Source organism: Lolium rigidum, chromosome 1 (assembly GCF_022539505.1).
Source record: "Lolium rigidum isolate FL_2022 chromosome 1, APGP_CSIRO_Lrig_0.1, whole genome shotgun sequence".
Lineage (NCBI taxonomy): Eukaryota > Viridiplantae > Streptophyta > Magnoliopsida > Poales > Poaceae > Lolium > Lolium rigidum.
Window position 1 is genome coordinate 263,261,092 of NC_061508.1, and position 20,538 is coordinate 263,281,629.

General features: G+C 46.4%; 4 protein-coding genes and 2 pseudogenes across 4 annotated transcripts; all 6 read right to left on the reverse strand.

Annotated features, from left to right (window-relative positions):
* Window positions 1-1,193: 1,193 nt before the first annotated feature.
* LOC124658297 lies at window positions 1,194-2,747 on the reverse strand (annotated as a pseudogene).
* A 1,122-nt stretch (window positions 2,748-3,869) lies between these two features.
* Window positions 3,870-5,309, reverse strand: LOC124693316 (30S ribosomal protein S16-2, chloroplastic/mitochondrial-like). Its single transcript, XM_047226795.1, has 3 exons — window positions 5,177-5,309; window positions 4,953-4,998; window positions 3,870-4,350 (listed from the first exon to the last, which is right to left on the reverse strand). The coding sequence occupies exons 1-3, from the start codon at window positions 5,307-5,309 to the stop codon at window positions 4,110-4,112; spliced, it is 420 nt and encodes a 139-aa protein (XP_047082751.1). The 3' UTR covers window positions 3,870-4,109.
* Window positions 5,310-7,319: 2,010 nt separating this feature from the next.
* On the reverse strand, window positions 7,320-9,936 carry LOC124658308 (pathogenesis-related thaumatin-like protein 3.5). Its single transcript, XM_047196675.1, has 5 exons — window positions 9,889-9,936; window positions 8,402-8,810; window positions 8,046-8,305; window positions 7,534-7,953; window positions 7,320-7,394 (listed from the first exon to the last, which is right to left on the reverse strand). The coding sequence occupies exons 1-5, from the start codon at window positions 9,934-9,936 to the stop codon at window positions 7,320-7,322; spliced, it is 1,212 nt and encodes a 403-aa protein (XP_047052631.1).
* A 340-nt stretch (window positions 9,937-10,276) lies between these two features.
* LOC124658321 lies at window positions 10,277-11,443 on the reverse strand (annotated as a pseudogene).
* A 2,412-nt stretch (window positions 11,444-13,855) lies between these two features.
* LOC124658331 (pathogenesis-related thaumatin-like protein 3.5) lies at window positions 13,856-15,007 on the reverse strand. Its single transcript, XM_047196689.1, has 2 exons — window positions 14,536-15,007; window positions 13,856-14,439 (listed from the first exon to the last, which is right to left on the reverse strand). Exons 1-2 carry the CDS (start codon window positions 15,005-15,007, stop codon window positions 13,856-13,858), a joined length of 1,056 nt encoding a protein of 351 aa, XP_047052645.1.
* A 1,336-nt stretch (window positions 15,008-16,343) lies between these two features.
* LOC124658342 (30S ribosomal protein S16-2, chloroplastic/mitochondrial-like) lies at window positions 16,344-17,562 on the reverse strand. The gene is made up of 3 exons (XM_047196699.1): window positions 17,430-17,562; window positions 17,206-17,251; window positions 16,344-16,602 (listed from the first exon to the last, which is right to left on the reverse strand). Exons 1-3 carry the CDS (start codon window positions 17,560-17,562, stop codon window positions 16,344-16,346), a joined length of 438 nt encoding a protein of 145 aa, XP_047052655.1.
* Between the last annotated feature and the right edge of the window lie 2,976 nt (window positions 17,563-20,538).

A 20,538-nucleotide genomic window follows, 5' to 3' on the forward strand; every position in this document is an offset into this window, starting at 1 on the left:
TGTGTAGTTTACGTGGCGCACGATCCGACGTGCGCCACGAGTCTTAATTCAGTGGCGCACCAGAACCAGTGCGCCATAGAATATCTTATTTCTGTGGCGCACGTGATCCCGTGCGCCACAGAAATAGTGAAACCAATGATTGGGGCTGGCCCCACCAAATTTCTGTGGCGCATGGATCCATGGTGCGCCACAAAATTAAGCAATTTTGTGGCGCACCGTGCCTGGTGCGCCACAAAATAACTTTCTGTGGCGCATTTTTTGTGGTGCGCCACGTAGATTAAGCTCCGCCTATAAGGGTTTTCCTACTAGTGTGTGCGGCAGAACTTGATGATCGCGGTTGCTTTAGGGGCATATAATTGGCTAATCCGGTGGTTTCGATGTGGGCCACACCCGTCAGTGTGGGAATAAGTTTAATTGTGTGAACTAAATTAGAATTGCTAAAATAACAAGATTCGTGATAAAATGAACATCGGCACGGAGTGAAATACTCATCAGAATACATAATGCCTAAACAACCATATGTCAGCCGGGACTGAAATACATAGTGAAATACACATATTGCTACCAGAAATAATAATTTCTTACTCAGAAATAAGGTGATCTAGAGTTTATTCAAGCGACCTGAAAGCGTCCGACATGAAGGCGCACGTCGACTTAATCACGTTTATCGTAGGAGCCACGTTTTCTTCAGATTCCCTGGTTACTTGCTTCAGAATGTCCTTACAGGTCATAGTTGGACAATTCATACAAATTGTCGACGGTTTTCTTCCACATCGCCGCTAACACATGTTGCAACTCCAGCGGGTGCTCTTTATCAACATACAACACGAAGTTACACGGTGACACTCGACCCTCAAACAAATTTCACAATTCATGGCCCAATGTCCGGATACCAAACGAGCAGTACTTCTTGCCCTTTTTTTCATTATTACCTTTACTAAGAGCTAATTGAGCTCACTTTATCTGTTTTTAACAAATTTCAGTTTATTCCCCCTACTTTTACATTCTTTTACACGAATTGCCCCCATTTAGTGAAAGTTTGATCGCTTTTACTCAAGGTGGAAGTAGGCCAGTAGGGGTTAAAAAAACAGAATTCACACTTCTTTTCTTTACAACTGATGTAAACTCAACGCGATTTTCTTATACGAGGATAAACCATTATCGACCATAACGATATCCTAACATTTCCATCCCTAGGTCACAAAACTGTACGTGCGTGCAGACAGGTGGGAGCATGGCCTGAGTGGGAATATCTGCAGTTCAGATACCTGAATTAGTTTCTGCAACGTGAATTTTCATTTTGTTCAACAATCAGTGTAAAATATACCCAATCTTAACAATTAGTCGCCTAGCATCTAATCTACGAAGAATATTGCAGGATCATCCAAATATCCAGTGCCTGCAAACCCCTCCTTGATCGATCTCTGATCTCTTCTCTGGCACGTTTCGTAGATTCAGAGTCATCTCTGTCCTGGGCTCGAACGCACGGCATGGCGAGTAACTGAGCACGGTCTGGTTAGGTCGTCAGGGAAAGCAGACGAGCAGCAGTAGCAGAAGCCACGGCCGGATGATTCTCGTGCTCGCCGACGAGGCCCTCATCGCCGGCGGTACATGAGCGCCTCCACGGCCGTAGTTGTAAACCGGTGGTTCGTAAGCGCCTGCGCTACCACGGTAGTTGTTGTCAGTCGGTGGTAGATAAGCGCCCGCGCCACCGTTGCCGTGCGCCGGCGGCGCGCTGTCATCGCCAGTGCTCTGGCCACCGTTCGCGTACAACGGCCCCGCATTGACACCGTCAATCTGCGCTCCGAGGAAGATGGCGCCCGACTCATTTATCCTGCAGCGGAAACAATTCGCAAGGCTGTCAACTACACGTTTGTACATGTCACATGTGTATGTTTGCCATGGTGGGTTTGATGAACTAACCCAGATGTCGGGAGGCAGAAGGCGATGTTGTAGTCGTCGGCGTTGCAGGTGAAGGTGCTGGTGCTGTCGTCGTAGGCGTAGCTGTACGCGCGCGGGCACGCCGTCTTGAAGATAGACGAATAGGCAGTCGGGCGGCACGCTGCCGGCGTGCCGTAGGCGCCGCTGCAGCAGTAGCTGTCCTGCCCGAACGCCTCGCACGCGCTCCGGCACGCGATCGCGCCGGCCCCGCAGTCCACCTGCAGCTCCTTCGGGCACGCTGGCACACCGATCGACAACTCGAGATCATCAGAACCGGCCGGCAATGGCGGGCGGTGCGCGCAAGCCTCATTAGCACGGAACATTTATTACTTACAGCGGTTGAGGTCGGCCATGCAGCCGGTGGCATTGCACGTGCCCTATCCCCGCAGCGCTCGCAGGATGGCAACGACGGGGAGGTTGTACCCGTCGACGAGGCTCACGTCGTAGAAGTCCTCGCCGCCGGCCTTCCCCAGCGTGACCTCGAAGAGCGTAGCCGGCGGCGTGGCGCCAGCGCCGCGGCACTCCATCCGCCCACCGCAGTCGCCTATCTGGCAGATCCCTGCACCGGCCGCGTCGAACACGCACCCTGTGCGCGCCCACATCCGCCCCGACCACCCTGCCGACGCGGCCAGCCGCACCGTCTGCCCCGGTGCGAGCTCGAACCCCGTCGTGGACAGTGTCCCCGGCCAGATGGTGTAGGCGCAGTAGTTCGATATGGTGAACATCGTTGCGCCCGTCGAGGCCTGAAACCACGGCGCCAACGCCGGCACAAGGAGCCATAGCTTGCAATGTCTTGGCTCTCCCATGGTGATTCACGGCACAAGCAGCTGATCTTGATCGGAAGCGAGGAAGAAGGCATTGGGAGGATACTTCCGAGATTTAAAGAGGAAACCATGCAAAGTAAGCTTTTCTTGGTGAACTTGGTTTAGCATATGCTGCATGGGGGTGGCCTAGGCAAGAAGTAATACCTTTTGGGATGATACAAGCTTATGCTGCATGATGGTGACATATTGTTAGACCCAAAGGAGAAATACCTTGATTCCTGGTCAAACATTCTCTTCTCTGTTTTGTGAGTCTCAAGTCTTACTTAACCTGTCTTTCATATTTACTGCCTGAACTTGTTCATGCAAATTGGCCAGAGTGCATGTTTCAGCTGTTGTCTGTCAGTCTGGATGAAGAACATGATATGTCGTTAGACATTATCATTAGGCAATAACAAGCGCAAGGATACCAGCATGAAAATATGTGGGTTTTTCTGCCTGTCAGATGCAATTCAGTGTGGTAACTGTGCTTCTTATGTGGGTACTATTTTCAGTGAGGTAAACTGACTCTTTAATTTTGCCGAATATTAATACCAAACGTGTATTTTGAGTACAGTATTGTTTTACCTACCGAGTAGCTGTTTTATTCATTTGCAAAACATATCCCATATGCTCTTTAATTTCAATTTCAAAAAAGGAGCAATGAGAATCAGGACAATTTCATATTCTACTTCTGCTAAATAATTTAATTTCTTTCTAAGGCAAAGCTGATGACATACTCCCCCGTTTAAAAATAAGTGTCATAGATTTGCATGTATCTAGACGTGTTTTAGTGTGTAGATACATGTGAATCTATCACACTTATTATGGAACAGAGGAAGTATGTTTGAGAATATGCTCTCAGGAGACAACAGGCCTCTTATAGCAGCAAGGCCTACAAGGGATCACACAGGAAACATCAACACAGACAAACCTCACAAGTATCCACAAGGATGCCCAAGAGTCCAAGAGGAAAGGTGCACCTTTTGCAGCTTCATAATCAAGCAATATATCTCACCTTTGCAACCACAGCAGATAAAGCATCAGATCTGATTGGATCACACATGAGGAATAGTCATAAAGGAACAAATTTATTTTTCAAGTTGGGAATCCAAAATGAACTCAGAATTTCAGTGAAGTTGTCATTTATATCATCATATTCCATTCAAAAGGAATCATATTAGGAGACAACATAGTAGACTGGAGACAGCTAACTCATGACTCAACATTTCCAGAAATAAAAAAGGAGAGATACATGACTAAACTGTTGCCACATTGTACGCTACACACTCATAATCTTCTGACAAGCAGGATAAACAAGTTCCTTCGTCTTGCAGCACCACTAGATAAGCCAGAAATGAAAATATATCACGCTTCCAATGAAGGTTCTGCAGGTTCTTCAGCATCACCTTCAGTAGCATTGGGATCATCAACAATTGTGACACCCTCAAGATCCAAGGGACGACCAGTCATCGGACGAATGGGGTTCCTGTCACGATGTCCACCCTTACGGCCCATAGCTAGCAACGGAGGTGGAGGCAGAACCCCAGCGCGGAAGAGTATACGCTGCACAGGATCTGATGGCTGTGCCCCAACAGATAGCCAGTACCTACAACATAAGTATAGTTGTACTGTGTCACAAAAAGTTGCAGGTTTTGCATCGCAGGCCGAATAAACAGCGTGTCCCACTTAGAGCAATTACTTATTAGGTCTGCTATGGATATAATCAAGCACATCTGATGTACTTAAAACAGGTCTGCTATGATGCAATCAAGCACAACTCATGTAATCGAAATGCCTGAATCCTTGTTCATTAAATCAACAATTCTCCACTAATGGAGGGAGGCTGCAAGAAGTGAACGATGCTTGTCGTTTGGCATTGCAATCAACAAGCACTGTGCAGCATGAGATAGTTTCAGTTGCTTTTTCTTTTGTGTACTCAACATCCCAATCATATAATGTACTGCCTGAAGCAAAGCATGATATGGGAAAAAAGCCCAACTTATTTAGGTTTCAGACACTGGCGGAGCTTCATTGTAGCAAAACCAGACCATGGCCCGCAAAGGTTAGTACTTACGGGGATGAAAACATACAATGTTTACTTCTAGAGTAGGTGCAGCAGTAAACTGCGGTAAGGCTGTTTTCGGCCAAAAAGGAAAATAACTGAATAATAGTCTATAGGATGAATATCGAGGGAGCACAAAAACTCACTTGACCCGGTCGAATTTCAGTCCCATCCTCTTGCCACCATCCTTCCCTGAAAATGCACACATTTCGTCATCAGCTATCACTAAAGCTCCCACGCACGCCCAAATCCTTCGCGAGTACGACAAGAGTAGCACAGCTAAGCGGAGCCGACTCTTGGGAATAAATAAGCGGGCGCCACGGGGCTACATGAACAGATCGACTGGGAAATCGAGGTGGGGAAATCTCACCGGGGAGCGGGTTGTAGTGGCCGAGGACCTCGAGGTGCTTCCCGTCGCGCGGGGAGCGGCTGTCGGCGGCCATGACCCGGTAGAAGGGCCGGTTCCGGCAGCCGAACCGCGCCAGCCGGATCCGGACCACCATGGCGACGCTTTTTTCTTCCTCTTCCTCGCCGCCTTCGCCTCGTCGCCTACTGCGGCTGAGGTCGTTTGGGAACAAGGGTTTTAGGTCGGGTCGGGTCGATTTCAGCTGGGATTTCCCTCTCCTGGGCTGGGCCGGGCCTATCCATCATAGTTGCAATAAATTTGGGGCCTAAAGGAGGCGTTATTTTGGTGGGTTCATGTCTACGTTTGGCCCGTTGTATATGGACTTGTAAATTTAAGCTTCAGTTTCTAGGCAAAAAAAATGTCACTTCAAGTTAAAGCTTCATTTGAAAAAAAATTTGACCAGATTGCATTTTTTGTGCAAAATCATATTCATAGATGACACGGTAAGAGGTGGTATAAGTTATCACAAAAAGTATATGTAAGAATATACACGAGGTTACAGAAACGTGTGCACTAACACACTAGAACACTAACAAAATGTGTCGACTACAGGAGGAATCTCTGACACGAAATCAGGTTTCGTAGATAGACTCGTTTTGGATGTAGAATTTTCATGGGATCATTTTGATATATTATGCGTTTTTTTTCGAGTTCGTATGCAACCAGAAATCCAGTTTGATGATTTTCCCACGCAATTTTGCAAAAAAAGTCGAAATTATTGTTTGTTAATTCTCAGTGGTAAAATATGACATAATACATGGGCATCTTGAAGGAATTTATTTTTTGAAATTTTTATCTATTTTTCTTATTTTGTAAAGAGGTAAAAAAGGCGATCCACGGGGGGGGGGTGGAGTTGCGTGGGGAGTCAAAAAAAGTTATGTGGCGCATGGAACTCATGTGCGCCACAGAAATGTGTAGTTTCTGTGGCGCACGATCCGACGTGCACCACAGAAGTCTTAATTCAGTGGCGCAGCAGAACCAGTGCGCCACAGAATGTCTTATTTCTGTGGAGCACGTGATCCCGTGCGCCACAGAAATAGTGAAACCAATGATTGGGGCTGGCCCCACCAAATTTCTGTGGCGCATGGATCCATGGTGCGCCACAAAATTAAGCTATTTCTGTGGCGCACCGTGCCTGGTGCGCCACAAAATAACTTTCTGTGGCGCATTTTTTGTGGTGCGCCACAGAATTAAGCTCCGCCTATAAGAGTTTTCCTACTAGTGTGTGCGGCAGAACTTGATGATCAAGGTTGCTTTAGGGGCATATAATTGGCTAATCCGGTGGTTTCGATGTGGGCCACACCCGTCAGTGTGGGAATAAGTTCAATTGTGTGAACTAAATTAGAATTGCTAAAATAACAAGATTCGTGATAAAATGAGCATCGGCACGGAGTGAAATACTCATCAGAATACATAATGCCTAAACAACCATATGTCAGCCGGGACTGAAATACATAGTGAAATACACATATTGCTACCAGAAATAATAATTTCTTACTCAGAAATAAGGTGATCTAGAGTTTATTCAAGCGACCTGAAAGCGTCCGACATGAAGGCGCACGTCGACTTAATCACGTTTATCGTAGGAGCCACGTTTTCTTCAGATTCCCTGGTTACTTGCTTCAGAGTGTCCATACAGGTCATAGTTGGACAATTCATACAAATTATCGACGGTTTTCTTCCACATCGCCGCTAACACATGTTGCAACTCCAGCGGGTGCTCTTTATCAACATACAACACGAAGTTACACGGTGACACTCGACCCTCAAACAAATTTCACAATTCATGGCCCAATGTCTGGATACCAAACGAGCAGTACTTCTTGCCCTTTTTTTCATTATTACCTTGACTAAGAGCTAATTGAGCTCACTTTATCTGTTTTTAACAAATTTCAGTTTATTCCCCCTACTTTTACATTTTTTTTACACGAATTGCCCCCATTTAGTGAAAGTTTGATCGCTTTTACTCAAGGTGGAAGTAGGCCGATGAGGGGTTAAAAAACAGAATTCACACTTCTTTTCTTTACAACTGATGTAAACTCAACGCGGTTTTCTTATACGAGGATAAACCATTACTGACCATAACGATATCCTAACATTTCCATCCCTAGGTCACAAAACTGTACGTGCGTGCAGACTGGTGGGAGCACGGCCTGAGTGGGAATATCTGCAGTTCAGATACCTGAATTAGTTTACGCAACGTGAATTTTCATTTTGTTCAACAATCAGTGTAAAATATACCCAATCTTAACAATTAGTCGCCTAGCATCTAATCTACGAAGAATATTGCAGGATCATCCAAATGTCCAGTGCCTGCAAACCCCTCCTTGATCGATCTCTGATCTCTTCTCTGGCACGTTTCGCAGATTCAGAGTCATCTCTCGTCCCGGGCTCGAACGCACGGCATGGCGAGTAGCCGAGCACGGTCCGGTCGGGTCGTCGGGAAAGCGGACGAGCAGCGAGTAGCGAAGCCACGGCCGGATGATTCTCGTGCTCGCCGACGAGGCCCTCATCGCCGGCGGTACATGAGCGCCTCCACGGCCGTAGTTGTAAACCGGTGGTTCGTAAGCGCCTGCGCTACCACGGTAGTTGTCGTCAGTCGGTGGTAGATAAGCGCCCGCGCCACCGTTGCCGTGAGCCGGCGGCGCGCTGTCATCGCCAGTGCTCTGGCCACCGTTCGCGTACAACGGCCCCGCATTGACACCGTCAATCTGCGCTCCGAGGAAGATGGCGTCCGACTCCTTTATCATGCAGCGGAAACCAGTCGCAAGGCTGTCAACTACACGTTTGTACTTGTCACATGTGTATGTTTGCCATGGCGGGTTTGATGAACTGACCCAGATGTCGGGAGGCAGAAGGCGATGTTGTAGTCGTCGGCGTTGCAGGTGAAGGTGCTGCTGTTGTCGTTGTAGGCGTAGTTGTACGCGCGCGGGCACGCCGTCTTGAAGATAGACGAATAGGCAGTCGGGCGGCACGCTGCCGGCGTGCCGTAGGCGCCGCTGCAGCAGTAGCTGTCCTGCCCAAACGCCTCGCACGCGCTCCGGCACGCGATCGCGCCGGCGCCGCAGTCCACCTGCAGCTCCTTCGGGCACGCTGGCACACCGATCGACAACTCGAGATCATCAGAGCCGGCCGGCAATGGCGGGCGGTGCGCGCAAGCCTCATTAGCACGGAACGTTTATTACTTACAGCGGTTGAGGTCGGCCATGCAGCCGGTGGCATTGCACGTGCCCTGTCCCCGCAGCGCTCGCGGGATGGCAACGACGGGGAGGTTGTACCCGTCGACGAGGCTCACGTCGTAGAAGTCCTCACAGCCGGCCTTCCCCAGCGTGACCTCGAAGAGCGTAGCCGGCGGCGTGGCGCCAGCGCCGCGGCACTCCATCCGCCTGCCGCAGTCGCCTGTCTGGCAGATCCCTGCGCCGGCCGCGTTGAACACGCACCCTGTGCGCGCCCACATCCTCCCCGACCACCCAGCCGCACCGTCCAGCCGCACCGTCTGCCCCGGTGCGAGCTCGAACCCCGTCGTGGACAGTGTCCCCGACCAGATGGTGTAGGCGCAGTAGTTCGATATGGTGAACGTCGTTGCGCCCGTCGAGGCCTGAAACCACGGCGCCAACGCCAGCACAACGAGCCATAGCTTGCAATGTCTTGGCTCTCCCAAGGTGATTCACAGCACAAGCAGCTGATCTTGATCGGAAGCGAGGAAGAAGGCATTGGGAGGATACTTCCGAGATTTAAAGAGGAAACCATGCAAAGTAAGCTTTTCTTGGTGAACTTGGTTTAGCATATGCTGCATGGGGGTGGCCTAGGCAAGAAGAAATACCTTTTGGGATGATACAAGCTTATGCTTGCATGATGGTGACATATTGTTAGACCCAAAGGAGAAATACCTTGATTCCTGGTCAAACATTCTCTTCTCTGTTTTGTGAGTCTCAAGTCTTACTTAACCTGTCTTTCATATTTACTGCCTGAACTTGTTCATGCAAATTGGGCAGAGTGCATGTTTCAGCTGTTGTCTGTCAGTCTGGATGAAGAACATGATATATCGTTAGACATTATCATTAGGCAATAACAAGCGCAAGGATACCAGCATGAAAATCTGTGGGTTTTTACTCTTCGTCGGATGCAATTCGGTGTGGTAACTTGTGCTTCTTATGTGGGTACTATTTTCGGTGAGGTAAGCTGACTCTTTAATTTTGCCGAATATTAATACCAAACGTGTATTTTGAGTACAGTATTGTTTTACCTACCGAGTAGCTGTTTTATTCATTTGCAAAACATATCCCATATGCTCTTTAATTTCAATTTCAAAAAAGGAGCAACGAGAATCAGGACAATTTCATATTCTACTTCAGCTAAATAATTTAATTTCTTTCTAAGGCAAAGCTGATGACATACTCCCCCGTTTCAAAATAAGTGTCATAGATTTGCATGTATCTAGACGTGTTTTAGTGTGTAGATACATGTGAATCTTTCACACTTATTATGGACCAGAGGAAGTATGTTTGAGAATATGCTCTAAGGAGACAACAGGCCTCTTATAGCAGCAAGGCCTACAAGGGATCACACAGGAAACATCAACACAGACAAACCTCACAAGTATCCACAAGGATGCCCAAGAGTCCAAGAGGCAAGGTGCACCTTTTGCAGCTTCATAATCAAGCAATATATCTCACCTTTGCAACCACAGCAGATAAAGCATCAGATCTGATTGGATCACACATGAGGAATAGTCATAAAGGAACAAATTTATTTTTCAAGTTGGGAATCCAAAATGAACTCAGAAGTTCAGTGAAGTTGTCATTTATATCATCATATTCCATTCAAAAGGAATCATATTAGGAGACAACATAGTAGACTGGAGACAGCTAACTCATGACTCAACATTTCCAGAAATAAAAAAGGAGAGATACATGACTAAACTATTGCCACATTGTACGCTACACACTCATAATCTTATGACAAGCAGGATAAACAAGTTCCTTCGTCTTGCAGCACCACTACATAAGCCAGAAATGAAAATATATCACGCTTCCAATGAAGGTTCTGCGGGTTCTTGAAGCATCACCTTCGAGTAGCATTGGGATCATCAACAATTGTGACACCCTCAAGATTCAAGGGACATCCAAGTCATCGGATGAATGGGGTTCTGTCACGATGTCCACCCTTACGGCCCATAGCTAGCAACGGAGGTGGAGGCGGAACCCCGGCGCGGAAGAGTATACGCTGCACGGGATCCGATGGCTGTGCCCCAACGGATAGCCAGTACCTACAACATAAGTATAGTTGTACTTGTGTCACAAAAAGTTGCAGGTTTTGCAGCGCGAGCCGAATAAACAGCGTGTCATACTTAGAGCAATTACTTATTAGGTCCGCTATGGATATAATCAAGCACATCCGATGTACTTAAAACAGTGTCGCTATGATGCAATCAAGCACAACTCATGTAATCAAAATGCCTGAATCCTTGTTCATTAAATCAATAATTCTCCACTAATGGAGGGAGGCTGCAAGAAGTGAACGATGCTTGTCGTTTGGCATTGCAATCAACAAGCACTCGTGCAGCACGAGATAGTTTCGGTTGCTTTTTCTTTTGTGTACTCAACATCCCAATGATATAATGTACTGCTCGAAGCAAAGCATGATACGGGAAAAAAGCCCAACTTATTTAGGTTTCGGTACAATCGGCGGAGCTTCATTGTAGCAAAACCAGACCATGGCCCGCAAAGGTTAGTACTTACGTGGACGAAAACATACAATGTTTACTTCTAGAGTAGGTGCAGCAGAAACTGCGGTAAGGCTGTTTTCGGCCAAAAAGGAAAATAACTGAATAATAGTCTATAGGATGAATATCGAGGGAGCACAAAAACTCACTTGACCCGGTCGAATTTCAGTCCCATCCTCTTGCCACCATCCTTCCCTGAAAATGCACACATTTCCTCATCACCTATCACTAAAGCTCCCACGCACGCCCAAATCCTTCGCGAGTACGACAAGAGTAGCACAGCTAAGCGGAGCCGACTCTTGGGAATAAATAAGCGGGCGCCATGGGGCTACATGAACGGATCGAGTGGGAAATCGAGGTGGGGGAATCTCACCGGGGAGCGGGTTGTAGTAGCCGAGGACCTCGAGGTGCTTCCCGTCGCGCGGGGAGCGGCTGTCGGCGGCCATGACCCGGTAGAAGGGCCGGTTCCGGCAGCCGAACCGCGCCAGCCGGATCCGGACCACCATGGCGACGCTTTTTTCTTCCTCTTCCTCGCCGCCTTCGCCTGTCGCCTACTCTGGGTGAGGTCGTTTGGGAACAAGGGTTTCAGGTCGGATCGGGTCGATTTCAGCTGGGATTTCCCTCTCCTGGGCTGGGCCGGGCCTATCCATCATAGTTGCAGTAAATTTGGGGCCTAAAGGAGGCGTTATTTTGGCGGGTTCATGTCTACGTTTGGCCCGTTGTATATGGTCTTGTAAATTTAAGCTTCAGTTTCTAGGCAAAAAAAAAGGTCACTTCAAGTTAAAGCTTCATTTGAAAAAAAAATTGACCAGATTGCATTTTTTGTGCAAAATCATATTCATAGATGACACGGTAAGAGGTGGTATAACTTATCACAAAAAGTGTATGTAAGAATATACACGAGGTTACAGAAACGTGTGCACTAACACACTAGAACACTAACAAAATGTGTCGACTACAGGAGGAATCTCTGACACGAAATCAGGTTTCGTAGATAGACGCGTTTTGGATGTAGAATTTTCGTGGGATCATTTTGATATATTATGCGTTTTTTTTCGAGTTCGTATGCAACCAGAAATCCAGTTTGATGATTTTCCCACGCAATTTTGCAAAAAAAGTCGAAATTATTGTTTGTTAATTCTTAGTTGTAAAAGATGCATAATACATGGGCATCTTGAAGGAATTTATTTTTTGAAATTTTTATCTATTTTTCTTATTTTGTAAAGAGGTAAAAAAGGCGATCCACAGGGGGGGTGTGGAGTTGTGTGGGGAGTCAAAAAAAAAGTTCTGTGGCGCATGGAACTCATGTGCGCCACATAAATGTGTAGTTTCTGTGGCGCACGATCCGACGTGCGCCACAGAAGTCTTAATTCAGTGGCGCACCAGAACCAGTGCGCCACAGAATGTCTTATTTCGGTGGCGCACGTGATCCCGTGCGCCACAGAAATAGTGAAACCAATGATTGGGGCTGGCCCCACCAAATTTCTGTGGCGCATGGATCCATGGTGCGCCACAAAATTAAGCTATTTCTGTGGCGCACCGTGTCTGGTGCGCCACAAAATAACTTTCTGTGGCGCATTTTTTGTGGTGCGCCACAGAATTAAGCTCCGCCTATAAGGGTTTTCCTACTAGTGTGTGCGGCAGAACTTGATGATCGTGATTGCTTTAGGGGCATATAATTGGCTAATCCGGTGGTTTCGATGTGGGCCACACCCGTCAGTGTGGGAATAAGTTTAATTGTGTGAACTAAATTAGAATTGCTAAAATAACAAGATTCGTGATAAAATGAACATCGGCACGGAGTGAAATACTCATCAGAATACATAATGCCTAAACAACCATATGTCAGCCGGGACTGAAATACATAGTGAAATACACATATTGCTACAGTAAATAATAATTTCTTACTCAGAAATAAGGTGATCTAGAGTTTATTCAAGCGACCTGAAAGCGTCCGACATGAAGGCACACGTCGACTTAATCACGTTTATCGTAGGAGCCACGTTTTCTTCAGATTCCCCGGTTACTTGCTTCGAGTGTCCTTACAGGTCATAGTTGGACAATTCATACAAATTGTCGACGGTTTTCTTCCACATCGCCGCTAACACATGTTGCAACTCCAGCGGGTGCTCTTTATCAACATACAACACGAAGTTACACGGTGACACTCGACCCTCAAACAAATTTCACAATTCATGGCCCAATGTCCGGATACCAAACGAGCAGTACTTCTTGCCCTTTTTTTCATTATTACCTTGACTCAGAGCTAATTGAGCTCACTTTATCTGTTTTTAACAAATTTCAGTTTATTCCCCCTACTTTTGCATTTTTTTACACGAATTGCCCCCATTTAGTGAAAGTTTGATCGCTTTTACTCAAGGTGGAAGTAGGCCGAGTAGGGGTTAAAAAAACAGAATTCACACTTCTTTTCTTTACAACTGATGTAAACTCAACGCGATTTTCTTATACGAGGATAAACCATTACTGACCATAACGATATCCTAACATTTCCATCCCTAGGTCACAAAACTGTACGTCCGTGCAGACAGGTGGGAGCACGGCCTGAGTGGGAATATATGCAGTTCAGATACCTGAATTAGTTTCTGCAACGTGAATTTTCATTTTGTTCAACAATCAGTGTAAAATATACCCAATCTTAACAATTAGTCGCCTAGCATCTAATCTACGAAGAATATTGCAGGATCATCCAAATATCCAGTGCCTGCAAACCCCTCCTTGATCGATCTCTGATCTCTTCTCTGGCACGTTTCGCAGATTCACAGTCATCTCTGTCCTGGGCTCGAACGCACGGCATGGCGAGTAACTGAGCACGGTCTGGTCAGGTCGTCAAGGAAAGCAGACGAGCAGCAGTAGCAGGAGCCACGGCCGGATGATTCTCGTGCTCGCCGACGAGGCACTCATCGCCGGCGGTACATGAGCGCCTCCACGGCCGTAGTTGTAAACCGGTGGTTTGTAAGGCCTGCGCTACCACGGTAGTTGTCGTCAGTCGGTGGTAGATAAGCACCCGCGCCACCGTTGCCGTGCGCCGGCGGCGCGCTGTCATCGCCAGTGCTCTGGCCACCGTTCGCGTACAACGGCCCCGCATTGACACCGTCAATCTGCGCTCCGAGGAAGACGGCGTCCGACTCCTTTATCCTGCAGCGGAAACCAGTCGCAAGGCTGTCAACTACACGTTTGTACATGTCACATGTGTATGTTTGCCATGGCGGGTTTGATGAACCGACCCGGATGTCGGGAGTGCGAGAGGCGATGTTGTAGTCGTTGGCGTTGCAGGTGAAGGTGCTGGTGCTGTCGTCGTAGGCGTAGCTGTACGCGCGCGGGCACGCCGTCTTGAAGATAGACGAATAGGCAGTCGGGCGGCACGCTGCCGGCGTGCCGTAGGCGCCGCTGCAGCAGTAGCTATCCTGCCCGAACGCCTCGCACGCGCTCCGGCACATGATCGCGCCGGCGCCGCAGTCCACCTGCAGCTCCTTCGGGCACGCTGGCACACCGATCGACAACTCGAGATCATCAGAGCCGGCCGGCAATGGCGGGCGGTGCGCGCAAGCCTCATTAGCACGGAACGTTTATTACTTACACCGGTTGAGGTCGGCCATGCAGCCGGTGGCATTGCACGTGCCCTGTCCCCGCAGCGCTCGCGGGATGGCAACGACGGGGAGGTTGTACCCGTCGACGAGGCTAATGTCGTAGAAGTCCTCGCCACCGGCCTTCCCCAGCATGACCTCGAAGAGCGTAGCCGGCGGCGTGGCGCCAGCGCCGCGGCACTCCATCCGCCCGCCGCAGTCGCCTGTCTGGCAGATCCCTGCGCCGGCCGCGTCGAACACGCACCCTGTGCGCGCCCACATCCGCCCCGACCACCCTGCCGATGCGGCCAGCCGCACCGTCTGCCCCGGTGCGAGCTCGAACCCCATCGTGGACAGTGTCCCCGGCCAGATGGTGTAGGCGCAGTAGTTCGATATGGTGAACGTCGTTGCGCCCGTCGAGGCCTGAAACCACGGCGCCAACGCCAGCACAAGGAGCCATAGCTTGCAATGTCTTGGCTCTCCCATGGTGATTCACAGCAAAAGCAGCTGATCTTGATCGGAAGCGAGGAAGAAGGCATTGGGAGGATACTTCCGAGATTTAAAGAGGAAACCATGCAAAGTAAGCTTTTCTTGGTGAACTTGGTTTAACATATGCTGCATGGGGGTGGCCTAGGCAAGAAGAAATACCTTTTGGGATGATACAAGCGTATGCTGCATGATGGTGACATATTGTTAGACCCAAAGGAGAAATACCTTGATTCCTGGTCAAACATTCTCTTCTCTGTTTTGTGAGTCTCAAGTCTTACTTAACCTGTCTTTCATATTTACTGCCTGAACTTGTTCATGCAAATTGGGCAGAGTGCATGTTTCAGCTGTTGTCTGTCAGTCTGGATGAAGAACATGATATGTCGTTAGACATTATCATTAGGCAATAACAAGCGCAAGGATACCGAGCATGAAAATCTGTGGGTTTTTACTCTGTCGTGATGCAATTCGGATGTGGTAATTGTGCTTCTTATGTGGGTACTATTTTCGGTGAGGTAAGCCGACTCTTTAATTTTGCCGAATATTAATACCAAACGTGTATTTTGAGTACAGTATTGTTTTACCTACCGAGTAGCTGTTTTATTCATTTGCAAAACATATCCCATATGCTCTTTAATTTCAATTTCAAAAAAGGAGCAAGGAGAATCAGGACAATTTCATATTCTACTTCAGCTAAATAATTTAATTTCTTTCTAAGGCAAAGCTGATGACATACTCCCCCGTTTCAAAATAAGTGTCATAGATTTGCATGTATCTAGACGTGTTTTAGTGTGTAGATACATGTGAATCTATCACACTTATTATGGAATAGAGGAAGTATGTTTGAGAATATGCTCTCAGGAGACAACATGCCTCTTATAGCAGCAAGGCCTACAAGGGATCACACAGGAAACATCAACACAGACAAACCTCACAAGTATCCACAAGGATGCCCAAGAGTCCAAGAAGCAAGGTGCACCTTTTGCAGCTTCATAATCAAGCAATATATCTCACCTTTGCAACCACAGCAGATAAAGCATCAGATCTGATTGGATCACACATGAGGAATAGTCATAAAGGAACAAATTTATTTTTCAAGTTGGGAATCCAAAATGAACTCAGAAGTTCAGTGAAGTTGTCATTTATATCATCATATTCCATTCAAAAGGAATCATATTAGGAGACAACATAGTAGACTGGAGACAGCTAACTCATGACTCAACATTTCCAGAAATAAAAAAGGAGAGATACATGACTAAACTGTTGCCACATTGTACGCTACACTCATAATCTTATGACAAGCAGGATAAACAAGTTCCTTCGTCTTGCAGCACCACTACATAAGCCAGAAATGAAAATATATCACGCTTCCAATGAAGGTTTCTTCAGCATCACCTTCAGTAGCATTGGGATCATCAACAATTGTGACACCCTCAAGATCCAAGGGACGTCCAGTCATCGGATGAATGGGGTTCCTGTCACGATGTCCACCCTTATGGCCCATAGCTAGCAACGGAGGTGGAGGCAGAACCCCAACGCGGAAGAGTATACGCTGCACAGGATCTGATGGCTGTGCCCCAACAGATAGCCAGTACCTACAACATAAGTATAGTTGTACTGTGTCACAAAAAGTTGCAGGTTTTGCAGCGCAGGCCGAATAAACAGCGTGTCATACTTAGAGCAATTACTTATTAGGTCTGCTATGGATATAAGCAAGCACATCTGATGTACTTAAAACAGGTCTGCTATGATGCAATCAAGCACAACTCATGTAATCGAAATGCCTGAATCCTTGTTCATTAAATCAATAATTCTCCACTAATGGAGGGAGGCTGCAAGAAGTGAACGATGCTTGTCGTTTGGCATTGCAATCAACAAGCACTGTGCAGCACGAGATAGTTTCAGTTGCTTTTTCTTTTGTGTACTCAACATCCCAATGATATAATGTACTTGCCTGAAGCAAAGCATGATACGGGAAAAAAGCCCAACTTATTTAGGTTTCGGACAACTGGCGGAGCTTCATTGTAGCAAAACCGGACCATGGCCCGCAAAGGTTAGTACTTACGGGGATGAAAACATACAATGTTTACTTCTAGAGTAGGTGCGGCGAAGCTAGCGGTAAGGCTGTTTTCGGCCAAAAAGGAATATAACTGAATAATAGTCTGTAGGATGAATATCGAGGGATCACAAAAACTCACTTGACCCGGTCAAATTTCAGTCCCATCCTCTTGCCACCATCCTTCCCTGAAAATGCACACATTTCCTCATCAGCTATCACTAAAGCTCCCACGCACGCCCAAATCCTTCGCGAGTACGACAAGAGTAGCACAGCTAAGCGGAGCCGACTCTTGGGAATAAATAAGCGGGCGCCACGGGGCTACATGAACAGATCGAGTGGGAAATCGAGGTGGGGGAATCTCACCGGGGAGCGGGTTGTAGTAGCCGAGGACCTCGAGGTGCTTCCCGTCGCGCGGGGAGCGGCTGTCGTCCACCATGACCCGGTAGAAGGGCCGGTTCCGGTAGCCGAACCGCGCCAGCCGGATCCGGACCACCATGGCGATGCTTTTTTTCTTCCTCTTCCTCGCCGCCTTCGCCTGTCGCCTACTCTGGGTGAGGTCGTTTGGGAACAAGGGTTTTAGGTCGGGTCGGGTCGATTTCAGCTGGGATTTCCCTCTCCTGGGCTGGGCCGGGCCTATCCATCATAGTTGCGATAGAATTTGGGGCCTAAAAGAGGCGTTATTTTGGCGGGTTCATGTCTACGTTTGGCCCGTTGTATGTGGACTTGTAAATTTAAGCTTCAGTTTCTAGGCAAAAAAAGGTCACTTCAAGTTAAAGCTTCATTTGAAAAAAAAAATTGACCAGATTGCATTTTTTGTGCAAAATCATCTTCATAGATGACACGGTAAGAGGTGGTATAACTTATCACAAAAAGTATATGTAAGAATATACACGAGGTTACAGAAACGTGTGCACTAACACACTAGAACACTAACAAAATGTGTCGACTACAGGAGGAATCTCTGACACGAAATCAGGTTTCGTAGATAGACGCTCTCTGGTCTCTAGCACCGGACGCTGAAGAACATAGCCTACTGCTCACTACATTCAGTGTTCGGCCAAAGTTCGACAGTTGTGAGGTAGAAGACCAGCGCCAAATCGACTAGGCGGAGTAAATCGGCTAGCAGCCTGGCCCTAGATGCCGTCTAGCCACCTAAGCAGCTGCCCTTTTAACCTGACTCCCACTTGATCCTTGATCCTATCATGGTTGGTGGGGATATGTTTTTCCTGCAGAAAAGATGAAAGGAACACATGAATGTTAGGCTTTCTCCAAGAATGAACCGCAGTGTGAACGAAGTGGGTGGAAAGGAAGAACATGAGACCCAGATTGAACAAGCAATTGGTTTTCAGCTTTCTTGTTTCTGGTGCACCTCTTGGCATTGTTTCTGACGAGACGACGACGACACTATTGTCACTTGTTGTCTAACAAACATCAAATATCCGCACTTGGCATGTTTTTCCTACCTAGGAACACCTAAAAGTGAAACAACCATGAAGCAAAGCGAGTGGTTTCTTCCTAAATCTGCAGAATTTGTGTCAAGACCATGGGAGAGTACAATGCTGTCTTACATCTAATTTCTAAGGCGATGAGGAATTTGCATCTGTGGGAACCTGCGGATTGACCTTCCCCTTTGAGAAAAAAGAATTAGTGATTTAGTCATTCAAAGACAGTCACTATACATCTTACTAAACAAGGCAGTAAGCCACAAACTTTCCATCTCATAACTTCCGTAGTAAGTAGGAAATATTGTTCCCCATAATCAAGAAAGTACTGAGGATGCCCAGTTTCTCAAATGTTGACAAAAGATAATATTAGATGATGCTTTTGAGATTAGTTGAGTTGTATATTCCTACTTTTTCCTAGAAAGCTTGGTGGTGGAAAAGTATTCAAAATTTTAAATGCATGTCAGGTAGAATGAATTTTTTCAAGTCTAAGTGATTACAAAGACAGGCTATATTCCATTAATACATTCTGAAGAACCTGTATCTAAGATGTGCATTTTGGTAAAATGGGAAAATTTGATCAATTAAACTTAAAAGATACTCCCTCCGTTCCATATTAGTTGTTGCTGTTATATTGTGATCCAAATTCATATACTAAAGGGAGGCTAACTTCTGACGAGCGGAGCGAGGCCCGTCGCCGACGAGGGGTGTTTTTTTTTTTTTTTTGAAGGTGAAACAGTGGGATAACCCACTGCAATTTTTATATTAATAAGCGTTTATGAAATTACAAAGTAGAGGGAGTTCCTCTAAAAAGGAAAAACAGAAAAGAAAAAGAAAAGATTACAAAAGATCTATGTCTGAGATTGTAGCCATTCCTTAAAAGAATCTGCATGCTTCTTCTTCATTCTGTAAGTGAGCATCTTTGCTTCTTGAAGAAAGATTGTTTTCCAAGATTCAAAACTTGGCTCCCGATTGTTGAAGATTTTATTATTTCTCGTAATCCAAATGCCCCATGCTTGCTAATATTATAAGTTCCATTGCAAAGGGAACTTTTAGTTTTTCTTGATGTCATAGAAAGCTTGAAAAATTGTCCCATTTCTCCTTCTCTGAGGACAGATGTAATTCCAGCAGACTTTAGCAAAGTTGCAATTCCAGAATAAGTGAGTGATGTCCTCCTCTTGTTGATGACAAAGATTTTGTACACAATAATAAGAAGGCAGAGTCATATTTTTTCTTTTTAACAAGTTTCTGGTATTGAGCCTGTCATGAAGAAGAAGCCAAAAGAAGAATTTGTGTTTTGGTTGACAAGAAGATTTCCATATCCATCCAAAGTGTGGCTGTGCCTCTTGATATCCAATTAAAGAATTATAAGCTCTGTGAACAGAGAAAGTATTACTTCCCCATATGTAACTCCATTTATCAGATTCATCAAAACTTATTTTCTCTCTAGCAGTTTGACAGATCATTTCCATTTGAAGAAATTCAGAATAAGCTTGCTGTGAGAGAGGCAGGTGAAAAAGATCTTCTAAGAATTCAGTGTCTAGAACATCCCTGACAGTTATCAAATGATTCCTTGCATAAGTGACCAGATGAGGCATACTTTGCATTAGGCAGTTGTCATCCCAATTATCTTGCCAGAACAAGCTTGATTTCCCATTCCCTAAATTGCACTTTGCCAATCCTTTAAAAGTATCAACAAGTTTCAAGTGAGTTTTCCACCAGAAAGATCCTTCCACTGTACCTCCTGGAAGAGTACCATTGTTGTAGTAAGCTCCTTTCACTAATTTGACCCAAGGGATATCATGATTATTATAGAACTTGTCCAAATTTTTTAACAACAATGCTCTGTTTTGAGTGTCCAGATCTAACACTCCTAATCCTCCTTGATTTTTGGGTCTTGTGATTTTTTTCCATGAAATGAGAGCTGATCCCCTTGCTTGTACATCTCCATTTTTCTTCCTCCAAAGGCAGTGTCTCATGTATTTGACCACTTGATCTTTTATAGTTATGGGTACATCAAAACAGCCCAT